Genomic DNA, 13,245 nt, shown 5'->3' with positions numbered 1-13,245 from the left:
CGTTATCACACTTCTTTTCTTTTCTTTTCTTCATGGCCCAAACTATTACTATCTAATGGAGACTGGTGATAACAAGCTTAAAGTTAGTCACTATTACCTGTTAAATGAGTTGTTAAATGTCTTCTGAAATAATAAATCAGAATACTGTACACAGCATTCAGTAGACGACATATCATTGGAGTTGACTTGACATCAAAACTTCCCAGACCTCAGTTCAACTAACAAACAAGTGTAATCCATGTAGAGTGCATACAGAACGAAAAGGTTGTGTAGCTAACATCTTGGTTCTACATCACACCCTCGTTGATCTAATAGAGTCAGTGCATCTGCTGCTTTGACAGCAATATTTTCTACACTCATTCAGTAGAATAGCTGTACTAATCTAGTTTGTCTATTTTTTTTTTTTTTTTTGTAATATTCATCTGGATCTGTCTGCACCATGTCAGTGTTATCTCCTAAAGTTGAGGAAACATGACTTGGTAAAGAATTTGCTTGAGATTTAACCCTCACTGAAATTAATGATTTGCTGCTTTGCTATAAAAAAAAAATTAGCAAGATTGCATTTCATTAACATGTTTGTTTCATCAAATCACCTCCACTTCACAGGAGTCTAGCAGTCTAACAAAGTTAAAGTGGTGGTTCAAAACTATTCACTAGAGACTAACATGGAACAGGACTTACATTGGTTACTATGAATTTAAATGTTACCGTGACCTAATGAGTTACCATATTATTAATAATAAGTTGAAAAATCTCAGTTCACCCCTCGTTATTGTTAAAAATATTGCCACTGCTAGTTTAAATCACAGCTGTAGATTCCTCTGTGGTGTAAACTAAGAATGGAATGGTCAGGATTGAGCATACTGCATATAGAAATACATGTTAAAAACCACTCGGTTGTTGGCTCATCTGCCTTTGATTTAACATAAACATCAGTTCATCTGTGGCGTTGCTCCGCGTCATGCTGCTGCTCTGTGACCCTGCAGGATGATGGTGTTTGGCGTGCTGACACTGATCCTGAGCTGGACTTCTCTGGGCGCTGACCTCGCTGCTGCTGTGGTAAGATGATTCACTTCCTTCCTCTCTGACTCACAAGCCGTACAATGAACTGGTCATTACTTCCGATACCAAAGACAAGCATAATGAATGGTGTTATCTATTTGCATTTGGGGAAAATGATAAATGGTTTTCCTTTTTTCACAAATGGTCTGATCTGCCTAAATAAATTGCGAATGCAACATATGTTGTGTTTACGCAAAAATCAAAATCTGTGAAGATAAAAGAATAAAATAATTGTCAATTTACAGCTCACCACAAATCATGTAGGAGACGCAGCAAGCACCTAGAACATGGTCTGAACATATGCCGCTATTGTTTACAATTGGGTGAACTTCTCCTGATTCATTCACTCAATCTTTTTTCTTAAAAACAACAAAAACAATTCAAATTGATACCTATGCTTCTATTAGTGTCCAAATTACCGTTCAACCTTTCCCTTTATATACTTCAGTGGCTTCAATGTAAAGAAAATCGTCCAACAAAACATGACAAAAGATGTCTTTGTTTTTGTTATTTCTTAAACTGTTGACTTTTGTACAATTTCTTGCTTAAGCATACAGTATCTACTATTTGTAGTATTAGCATCATCCATGTATCGTATGCTTAAGCTGTTTAATTGCCAGTCTGCAACCTCAACAACCTCTACTTTTCATTTAAAACACCTCTCAAAGCAATGAAGACATACACACACACACACACACCGCTGAAGAGTGCCGCTTCACTGATCAGTCTCCAAGTCTAGTGATCACAGTTGCCTTTTTGTGGCATCAATTTGTTTTAAGGCCTTTCATAAAACTCCACTTTGCTAAATATAGAGCGATTAAAGAACAAAGGCCCAAACAGACAGTCTATCAGCATCATCACACTAGTATGAATAAGCTGATTTAAAAGCCGTATTATGTAAAATTGACATTTTTGATGTTTACATCATGTTATAATGTTATTGCTTTATCAAAAACATACATGGAGTGTTGCCTTTTTTCATGTATGTTTGTGAAATCCTTTAATCTCCCAACTAGTCATCTATGAAAAACGCCTGTTTGGACCTTCAGCTGCCTTTAAGGCGAGGTTCCTCCTGTAGCTGCAGGAGGAACCTCGCCTGCAGCTACAGTCCGAGCGACTCCCACTCAGCTCCTTCAGACTAGCCAGCAGCAATTAGCAAACATTTAAGCAGCTGAGCCTGTTAAACAAAACAACACAGAACTTTGGCATGGCTATTTTTAAAATGACAGTTCTTTAATCTGCTAATGTCAAATCCACCAAAATGAGTACATGTTCACACACAGCTATGGGTTATGAATGCTTTTGCAAGATTATGGTAAAATCATCAGGCTCTGCTCTACCATCCAACTTAATGTTAATAGTGACTCAACTCCTTTGTCACAAAAAGCTCATTCTTTGGTAACAGTCGGCTCTTTCAGAAGGATAGTTTTCCACACAGAAAGAATCGTTCAGGAATGATTAGAGGTGCCGACTGAGTCCAATTGAGAATCTGTGACAAGGCCTTAAAATTGCAGGTCACAGGTGCACTCCTTCCAATCTCACAGAGCTTGAGGTATTTTAGAAGAATGGGCAGTAGTTTAACTCATGTGCAGAGAGACATACCCTGAAAAACTTGCAGCTGTTGAATTTAAATGCAGGACCAAACTTTTAGTTTTATAAAACCTAGAGAACAACCTAGAGTTAAACAAAGAAGGCCAGACTGCAAATGTAACATTAAAACATATCATAGCAAAGCAAATGAAACAGAGCACAAAAATACAGAGAAAAAAATGGAGGTATTACCATGAGAATGATGCTGTAAAAAATAAGGATGGTAAATAATGACTAAGACTGATTGATGTATTCAGCGGTAAGAAGCACAAGATTGTTCCGGTCAGTGTAATGAGTTGGCATTTAATACTGATAATAGAAGGATCAGATTTTTCATTTCTGATCAACCTGCTATTGGCCAGGACTGATCAATCTAAAAATCTGAAAATGATGGTGATCAGACAACTTGTCTTTCTATCTGTGTTTTATTCAAAGTCAAATTTCTTAATTTCTTATGTGTCTATCTCCTGCTGACTGACCATACCTTAGGCAAAAATAATGCTTCAAATACCTCAAACTGTGCATCTCAGATGGTCTTACACTTATAAAACGAACAGAGAAACCTGCTTCTGTTGAGGAAAACATTCTTCTTTGCCACCTTTAAAACAATATTATGCACATCTGAAGAGTATCTAACCAAAAGCAAGCTGAATTTTTACACTCTGCCATCTATCATGCATTTATTTGAGTCTTCTGTCACTCAAATAAGAATGACTTTTGTTGCGTCACTTTGATTATCCCACACCACCTCCTCTACGTTGAGGAGAAGTAAAATCCTGCTGTGTTCATTGTGGAGACTCTGCCTTCGTTTGCATTTCTGAGGATCTTTGCGGGTGGTCGCATGCTGTTTGACACACATTTCCGTATCACCTACTGACAGATGCATGTATATCTGGTTTGGGGATATTCAGATCGTAGGCCTTGTGTAGTCTACAGTTGGATTATTGCTTGAAAGGATTATAAATGTATGCACAAGGAATAAACCCCTTTAGAGAATGTCTTATTATAGGCTGTGGGTAGACAGAACTTTGCATTCTCAGAGTTTCCTGTTTGTCTTCTTGGGAATTCTCACACTCTTGCCCCGCTGTTGGAAAGCTCCTTGGTATCCCTTGGTTCCAGCAAATGGGCTGCGTTTTTTTTTTTTTTTTTTCCAGAGATTCAGCTTGCTTTATCTCATCTGAGTGTTTGGGGCTCATTAGTATAACCACCAGAGAAGGTTAAGCTATTCGCAGCATGTTTGTCCTGAGCCCTTGGGACATTTAGCATTCAGATAGCAGAGTTGAGATGAGACTGCCGCTCATCACTTTTATTATTTTTGCCAGTGCAGGTTTCTTGTTTCAAACTCTGCGTAGTAATAGTTGTTGTGACTGACAGAACTAAAAAATGGTGCTGTCAAAATGTTGCAGTTTGAACTGTAGCATGATTATTTTCTTGTTGGTGTCAGGTAGATTGCCTAGTATTCAACAACATTGCTTTATTCTTGTGGTGATTCTTCAAAAAAAAAAAAACACCATGTGTTGGCAAATCAATAAAAAAAACAATTACTTGCTTTAAATTTGTGGTTTTGTTTGCTGTTCACATCTGTCAAACATGTTTTTGTCTGTTTTTGTCCTCCTTTTTTAGGGCACAAGCGATTTCTGTGTGTCACCCGACAAGTACGTCATGGGTCAGACAAAGGGGCTCATCACTGCAGGTCAGGCTCCGTATAAATAAATTAATAATAATGATATTGTGAAAAATGTAATTATAATTGAGTTGTGTTTACCAGGATAACAAATGTTAATGTTTTTTACAGATATCGTCCATTACTATATTTACTGCAACCAGACTCTTTCCAACCCTTTCCAGCAGGTAGGAAATATGCCCTGTGGAGTCTGTGAAAAAAACAAGGTGTTTTTTTTTCTGAGAACTAGAGAAAATTTGTTGGGACACCTCCTCCTAGGAACAATGGCAGTTAAATGTTTTCCACCTCAGACTGGAGATTCGTTGGTTGAACTTTTATAGCCGATTTCCTGAGTCTGATTACACCCAGACTTGTATAATTAAGTTATAACTTAAGCAGAACCTGCCAGAGAAAATAAACTAGGCTAAAAGATCTGGAAAAAGTAGAAAAAGAACTGAAAAGCAGATGAGAAACAAAGTCTCTGATATCTATCAATCTATAAACAATTACAAACCCTAAGAATTTTTGAGTACCATTATCTATAAATCAGAAAATATAGAACAGTGATGGGCTCCGGAAGGCTGACCTACAAAAGTAAACCAAGAGCATGGAGAGAAATTATCCCTCAGAGACGTTTAAAGTTAGGGTGACATAGGCTGTTGTTTAGTTAAGGGGACGGTTCCTCTGTCACATAATTCTATATTGGTTTGAATAAATAAATTAATTCTACATTTAAAAGCAGTTTTCTGTAATTAGGAAAACAGTTATCTCAGACGTTAGAGTTTAATTGTTTGTTTTACATATAAATGTGGGAATAAAGCTACAAGAAACCCGCAGAGAGGCACTTTTTCATGGCAGTAGACAAAAATATGCATTAAAAGCAATTCATTATGCCACAAACACTAGCTACACGCAAACAACAATGACAGTTCTATTAAAATAAAATGTACATACTCATTCAGTTTTGTTCTTTTAGTTCGCCGCTCTCTTCGGACTTCATTTCTCTGCCCCTCAAGCCTCATCTTTGTCAGCCTCTTTTTTCCCCCGTTCCGTCCTGTCTGCCTGAATCACATCCTGACCTCAGCTCACAATCGCAAGACATCCATCTCTTTTCTCCTAGATTGTCCCTCTTTCTTTTTTCTCTTGTGTTTCCCTGTTTGCCAAAGCAGGCCTAAAATGAGTCTGAAATTGCTTACTTGATGAAACAATTTGATTGAGTGGAGTCATGATTCCAGGGCATATCACTTAACTTCCCAAGCCTATTTCTGCAAAATCTGGCCCAGCGTAGCTCAGAGCTTATTATCTGGCTCTTGACGTGCCCCTCAGAGTAGCAGTAGAGGGCAGACAAGCGTTGCACACCTGGTAAACAAGCTCTCTTCGCTGCCACACAGATCGCAACCACGCATGGAGCTCATAAGCAAGCTGGCAGCGGATTGGCCGTAACACAAGCATTCCCTGATTTGTGTTGTTTTTATTCCCCTTTTTTATAACCCCAGTCAGAATTACTCCATGAATCTATTCGTCCTGATACATCTTTGCTTTGGGCATCACTCCTGTGCTCATATCTTTTTTTTTATTTTATTTTAGGTTTCGTCCCTCCGTCTCTAAACTTTCATCATCCTGTTTTTTTTTTTTTGGGGGGGGGGGGGGTTCTCAGATCAGTTTCATATCACCTAAAATAAAGACAAATCCATTTCACCGAATGTCATTTTCAGCTAGGGGAAGTTGAACCACATGTAAACTAAAGGCAAAAGAAAAAAAAAGAAAAAAAGTCAGACAAAAGCAATTACATTTATTAATACCTTTGGTAAATGACCGCATCCTGTTTAAATTTAACATTGTGCATCCTGCCTGGGGGTTTCCAGGCTTCCTGTGTAGTTTGGCTGATTGTAGAGACAATGTTTTAAAGAAAGAAAATATATCACTAATTTATGGTTATGCTTAGATATTAATTTAAAAAGAGAGAAGTAWGGGTGGTGTATTTGTAGAAAGATGAGAACTGTAGGGTTTTGTGCTTAATGTGGAGGATTGTTCTGCCCTCTGTTGGTAAAAATATAAATCCACATTCCTGCTGTTGAGGTCGTCATGTTGCCTTTCTCACAGGCATCTTACAGTAGCTCAGAGAGCAAATTATTCATTCACAGTCAAAGGTTTACCGATCTACTGTAGTAAACTGAAGCCATATAATCTGCTCCATAAATTGGTCATAACTCATGCGCACTTTATATATTTGCCTTATCATAAAGAACACCCAAATATGCCCAAGTTTTAAACATTTTTACACTCAGCACCCATATTTTCATACATATTTTTATTACAATTAGGCTACACAAAGTAGCATAAATGGGAACTTTACTTTTTTCCCTTGTTTCTTAGAAAAATAAAACGGGTTCAGTCAAACTGAATGAGGAACATCTGCGATTAGCAATTCCTAAGTTTGCCCCACTAATTTGTTGTTGGACGTAAGTCCGAACTTTGACTGGACCCATTCTATTGCATCTCTGGCCATGTGTTTTTGGTAGGTAACATTAACCTCAGGTTTGCTCGGTGTAATTTAAAGTTTATTTTCAAATAAAAAATGTTAGGGTTTTTTTTGTAAAAAAAAGAAATAATAATGCTAAGCTATTTACATAGTTTTGGTTTCCCCACTTAAAAAGACAGTTGATACTTCAGCTCAGCATAAATGGTACATTTTTCCAAACCAGCAGCTGAAAGCTAAATTGTCTAGGTTATTGCTCCCAGCTTAATTTCGATTTGACTGCTGGGGTTTGTGTTAATGCTCTTAACCTGTTTGGATGATTCATTTTTAACACATTAGCGCACATGAGGTCACGAAATAATGAGCTCATAAATTGCTAGTGTCTGCAATTACTGAAGTGTAAACATATTTGACTTTGTGCAACATGTTATCAGTTCTAATCAATAGTGACAGCGTCGTACAGCTTATCTCTTTTTTCCTTTCTGCTGGGGTAATCAGACTGCCTCTCTGACTGTGCTACACCTCATTTACACGCTCTTCACTTGCAGTTAAATGTCTTTTATCCTTTGCAGCCTCTGACCATCTTCCAGCGATCCCTCACCACCATGCAGATCCAGATCCAGGGTCTTCTACAGTTTGCGGTGCCCCTGTTTCCCACCGCTGAGGTTACTGCTGTTAAATTGCTTGATCCATTTTTTTTGTTTTGTTTTTTTTAAATCAGAGAATTGTTCCTGTTCAAATAATTGCGTTGGCATTTTCAACAACATTGTCTCTCCACACAGAGGGATTTACTAGGTATCCAGCATTTGCTCAACTCCTCTGAGGCGAGCCTGCACCAGCTGACGGCTCTGCTGGACTGCAGGGGGCTCAACAAGGTTTGTCCACCACAGCCTAATTGGCAACACAGTATTACAAAGTAGGCCAGCTTAGAAATAAGTGGTAAAACAGGATTTGTGGCAGAACATAGGATGAATGTGGATCCAGAATAGCACAGAGGAAGACAAAAAAAAAGATTTCTTCTACTTTTTTCCCTGATAATGTTCTTGAAACTTTTTAAAGTTCCTTTTGTTTCCGTCTGTTTTTATTTAAAAACTATGGTTTAGGACTGTGGTTTACACCCATAAAGAGGAGATTTGTCATTACTATGTTATGCAGAGATATATTTTCCCAGCAAGCACATGTACTGGGATTGCTTCTCTGTTGGGAATTCAAACATGCTCATGGGAAACTGCTCGCCATTGGCTGACCTTCCTGCTCTCCATCTGACCTCTTTAGGACTACCTGGATGCTATGGTGGGGGTGTGCTACGATGGCGTGGAGGGTGTGCTATATCTCTGCCTCTTCTCCATCCTTGCTGCCTGCGCCTTTACTGTCATGCTTTGCGCCATTCCCAGGGCACTGAGGCAAATCGCCAGCAGGTCAGTTTGTTCTCGGGCTCACCTCACTGCCATGAATGCCCCTTCTTTGAACGTTCAGCGTGTATTTCTGTGGCATTGAACATTTACTTTTGCTCAGAAAAGAAGATATTTTACAGCAGTTGCAAATTCTGTTATTGTTAAGCTGGATGGTTTGTTTCTCCGTTTTTCCCTTTTTGTTTTGTTTTGATGCGTAGAGAACGAGATTATGATGACATAGACGAGGAGGACCCTTTCAATCCACGGGCCAGGAGGATAGGCTCTCAGAACCCCAACCACGCTAACATGCACAGCTTCTGCAGCTATAGCAGCAGCATGGGCAGTCAGAATAGCCTGCAACCCCCCGCACCGGCCGTCTCCAACCCCCCCATGTCTGAATACATGTGAGTGGGAGAAAATTTAGCTTTGTTTGTCTCAAGGAGTTCACTTCTTTAGTCATCTCAGTTGTTTTATTCAATCTTTCCTTGTTGTTTCTGCAGGAACCAGACAGCTCTCTTCGGTGGAAACCCGCGTTACGAGAACGTGCCTCTGATTGGACGAGGCTCCCCACCTCCCTCGGTATGTTGAGTCCCAGAGAAAAAGTCTTTTATATAATGTTATCACTCACTGACTCAGACTTTATTTGTAAAATTGTCTTTCAGGACATTAAAATGACAAAAAACATATAATTAAATTTCTTCACGTAACGTTTAACCCCTCCGCATTTATTTTATCCCTGGTTAAAATGCGTAAAAAAAAAAAATCTTCATTTAAATGAATCTCATTTTGCAGCAAGAGAAGCTATTATTTTTGCTGGTTTACTTTTTAATTGAGTTGTACAAGATAATTAAAGGTGTAAAGAAATTCTGTGATTTATTATTTATCTTAGTTTATTATGTATTTATGTATTTTTTTGCATCCCAACAACCTGGTAGTTTAACTGCAGTGTGTAGATCTTTTACATCCAGCGTTAATTGTATGTGGTGAGATACCGAACCTTTCCATGTCATCAACAACTCACAGTTTTGCTAACTTACAGGGAGGAGAGTGAATATAGTTAATATTTAATTTTGGACAGACCACCATTTAACTTATCTCAGGACCTTTTTTCAAGTGAAAGTGGTGCAGGACTTAATTCTTTAACTCTTGTCTCTCAACATTTTCCTCCTCACCGATTTATTTCACACACTGCTGGGCTAGTTCTCCCCTGTTACATCAAAGGGATAAAAATAGGAACGTTTTGAATTAAAGTTTCATTAGGCGCAGCCTCCTTAAAAACATCCTGAAGCCAGGTATACTTGGCTACAATCATAAGTGCATTTTAGATCAACTTCCTTTAAAAATAAATACATTTTCACACAACAAGCATGCTACGGATACGCATTTTTACATTATGTTCTCAACAAGACATCAAACGGAATATGCAATGTTCTCTGCCTAATCATTTGTTTCCTAATTAACGCCAGTACATAATTCGCTTTCAGATTTTCCCCCATGACTATAACTGTGCAGAGCCATGCAGTCGTCTTCAGCTAACTGCTTCTTTTATATATTTTTTTTTTTTTTCTGCGTTTGTTTGTCATATGTGTGTGTTTGTATTTTTCATTTCTATATTCCCTCTTTCTTTTATCAACTTTTGGAGATTTACTCTCAGCCGTATAGAAATCCAGTAAGTCTTTTTCTACTTCTCCTCAGGGTTAAATCCTTCCCACTTCCTTTGTTGTTACAGTGTCTTCACCTCTGTGTGACTTCATACCACTTTGGTTCCCTGTGCAGTTTTTTCCTGTTTGGCATGGCTTTCAAACATCACCACTTGTCCTCATTCCAGATGACTTCTCCTTTCACCTAGAGCAGCGTTATGTCTCCCCCTGGTGTTCGGAGGGTGGTAGCATCAACAGTGCATGAAGTCTTGATTCAGTCACTACACTCTGCAACTTGAACTGAGCAAGCAGGCAGATGCATCTCAATAAATTATTATATCGGCAAAAAGGTTATTTATTTTAATAATGTAATTAAAAATCTTAGTCGTTTAGATTTGTTACACAGAGAGATGTAAAAAAATATGTACACTAAAAAAATACATTTTGTGAAACATAAAAATGAGCATACTATAAACTGATTCTGCATTGTACAAGAAATGTACTAAATGCAAAGTATTTTTTGTTCTTGTTTCTCACACAGTGACACTGTTGTCAATAAACCAGATATTGGCACTTTTAGAGTGAAATACTACTGGAAAGCTGGAAACCAGCAACTCCATAAAGCCTGTCAGCAGAGGGAAGCATGAAGCATTGTAATATTTCCTGGTAGACGATGGCACTGATGTTGGGGTTGTTAAAACACAGTGAACCAACAGCAGCAGATGGCAACACAAATCATCACCAGCATCAATCTGTATCTCGAGTAACTTGGATTCTGTGGCTCTTCCTTCGCTTTCACTCCCAATTCTGCCGCATTGTATTCCAAATGAAATGCAAAATCTACCTTAATCTGAAAAGACCTTTTTTTCCTCCCACTCAACTTTTCATTCATATGTTTAGTTCCACTACTTTGACAACAGCCAACTTCATCAGCAATTAAAGTTTGTGGCTTCCCCTTATTGTTCGGGGAATCAAACGACTGTCAAACAACTTGTAAAGTCATCAGTCGTCACCATGATTGTGTCAGGCACAGCATAAATCTTTATGAGTTTTACTTTTTTTAAATTAATTACTGAAATTGAGTAACTTTTTGAAGATAATCAAATTTATTGAGAAGCACCTGGAAAAACATAATTAATTTATTGAGTACTTTCATTGAGCAGAAGTTACGTTAATAGGAGTGAGTCAAAGGCATATTCCACTGAAAATGTTATCTACTGCTGACTCTGTGAACATAAAGTTTCCTTTGTTGAGGATAGCAGCTGGTAAACAGTTGCTATTTTCTGTCTAGAAGAACAAAAGGTTCTGTTCTGTTCTAGGAGAGACAAATATACAATTGCTATGAAACGTCACTGCTGGTGTCCGCAAAGGACTGAGCATCGCATAAGATAGATTTTCAGTGGACCACTTCTTCGTGTCTCTTTCCTTCTTTATTTGTTCCTGTCTGAAGACTCACCCTGCTCTGAGCGTTCGTGTAAAATATTTCTGTATATGTCTGCGTTTGTCTTTCCTCCCCAGTACTCGCCTACGATGAGGGCCACTTATCTCTCCATGACCGAGGAGCAGAGGAGACACTTTGGAAGCGACTTCCAAGCCTAGGACTTCTATCTGACATCTGCGAGGAGGGAACCCGCAAAAGAGCAGGAAGCAGCTGTTGGATGCATCACAGAGAGAGGGCAAACTTCAACGTCTCTTCAGTCCAGAACGCCGGGCGACCTGTGAGGTTTCAGGCCAAAAGAAAAAAAATAATAAAAACCAGTGCTGTTCTTCACTGCAGTGCCTTTCAAAAGTCATCATACCACTTGATCTTTTGCATGTACGTTTTGCACTACAAACAAAAGGTTTAATGTACTTTGTTGGGATTTTTTGTTTTGTAATAGGACCAACACAAATTGTGACTCCTTGGGAAGTAGAGTAAAAATGATACAAGATTGCTAGGATTTTTTTTTTTTGCAAATACAAAATGTGTCAAGTGTGGCTTGCACTTGCATTCAACCCGCTGAGTTAGCTTTTTCCTGCAATTATAGTTGCAAGTTTTTAGTCTGTGAAGAAGATTCAAACACTTACAACTTTCTTCAACAATGGCGGCTTCCTCTCCCCACTCTTTCATAAAGGCCTCTTTGTGAGGTTCATAAATTATAGGTGACATGTTAACAGTTTCTTGAACCTAAGCTGTGGATGTCTACAACTCGGAGTGATGCTCTTCTAGATTGGTTTGTCAGTTGTGCCATATTCCTTTCCTTTTCACATGGCTGTAGGTATGTGACTTTTAAAAGCAATTGATTATGCTAGGTTTTATTTAGGGGTATCAAAAATAAGCAGTGCTAAAAACACCAAACTTATTTATGTTTTTTTTTCTTTCTTCATTTATTTTTATCTTACACAATTTTTGAAGTTGAAATATCAATTTGCTTCCACTTCTTGACATCACAGTATTGATCTATGACATAAAAAAAACTAACAGTTACATTGAAGCTTTTGGTTGTAGCAAAATCTGAAGAAGTTCAGTCAGTTTGACGACATTTGCTAGGCACTGTATTTCAAGGTCCCGACTGACACCCTTTCACATTTTTGAAGATCTTTCTTAACATTGTGTTACCCGTTCTATAATTGTTCTTCGGTTCACTTGATATCTAACGAAAAGTTCAGAAACGTCTTGAAAGACCAGATTAGATACTTTTCAAATGAAGATTATTCTGCTTGTCACTCTGTGAAGCTTTGTGTCTGACCTCTCACAGCTTGCATCTGGATATTTAAAGATTAACTCATAAAAGTAAAATCTGGAAAAACGAAAGATTTTATCTCCTGATACGCCACGGAGTTGAAAGTTGTGAAGCACAAACCCAGCACTGAAGGCAACACTGCAGGACGTAATGGTGGTGAAGAGCATAAATATTATTTTTTTGTTGTTTTACATTCTTACACAAACAAGCTTTACGTTCCAGAAACCGAAAAACTACCTTGAGACCGTCGCTTTTGTACATAATGTGTAAAATAACATGCTATTCTTTTTTTATTTAGAGTTCTTTAAATTGTGTGCCATTTTTATATATTTTTTCTAGTTTTTGTGGCAATATCACACAAGATCACCCTTTTTTCTATGGTCTAAAAGGTCATTATTATTTTTTATTGTGCATATCTAATCCAACCAATGCAGATCATAGTCAGGTAAGCTGTGCTGTTCTGACTATGATTATTTAAAAAAAAAAAAGCTGTTTTTTTCCCCCTTTAAATTCAGTCATTCAAACAGCACAATTTTATTGACTAATTTTTTTGTAAGAATTTAATACAGGCAGTGTTGATTAATAGTATTTTTTGTAGCATGTTACACTGTAAAGGCACTGAGGTGCTTAATTTTGTGTGTCCTAAAACATGAAGTCTAATTGTGAGTTGAATAAACCAGTTTGAGTACAATGA

General features: G+C 37.9%; 1 protein-coding gene across 2 annotated transcripts in view; it reads left to right on the top strand.

The window, feature by feature from the left end:
• ttyh2 (tweety family member 2) overlaps window positions 1–13,245 on the top strand; it is a 56,612-nt gene extending 43,367 nt beyond the window's left edge. Inside the window, exons 6-15 of one of the 2 annotated variants that reach the window (XM_008437264.2) lie at window positions 987–1,059; window positions 4,276–4,345; window positions 4,448–4,503; window positions 7,367–7,459; window positions 7,577–7,669; window positions 8,070–8,212; window positions 8,407–8,592; window positions 8,689–8,767; window positions 9,831–9,857; window positions 11,347–13,245. In XM_008437264.2, coding sequence (XP_008435486.1) covers window positions 987–1,059; window positions 4,276–4,345; window positions 4,448–4,503; window positions 7,367–7,459; window positions 7,577–7,669; window positions 8,070–8,212; window positions 8,407–8,592; window positions 8,689–8,767; window positions 9,831–9,857; window positions 11,347–11,427 — 901 coding nt within the window. In that variant the 3' untranslated portion in view covers window positions 11,428–13,245. The remainder of the gene's footprint in view (window positions 1–986; window positions 1,060–4,275; window positions 4,346–4,447; window positions 4,504–7,366; window positions 7,460–7,576; window positions 7,670–8,069; window positions 8,213–8,406; window positions 8,593–8,688; window positions 8,768–9,830; window positions 9,858–11,346) is intronic. The other variant, XM_008437265.2, reaches the window with a different exon arrangement.

Source organism: Poecilia reticulata, linkage group LG19 (genome assembly GCF_000633615.1).
Source record: "Poecilia reticulata strain Guanapo linkage group LG19, Guppy_female_1.0+MT, whole genome shotgun sequence".
Taxonomy (NCBI): domain Eukaryota; kingdom Metazoa; phylum Chordata; class Actinopteri; order Cyprinodontiformes; family Poeciliidae; genus Poecilia; species Poecilia reticulata.
The sequence above is the reverse complement of the archived record's forward strand: the minus strand, read 5'-3'. Positions and strand labels throughout refer to the sequence as shown.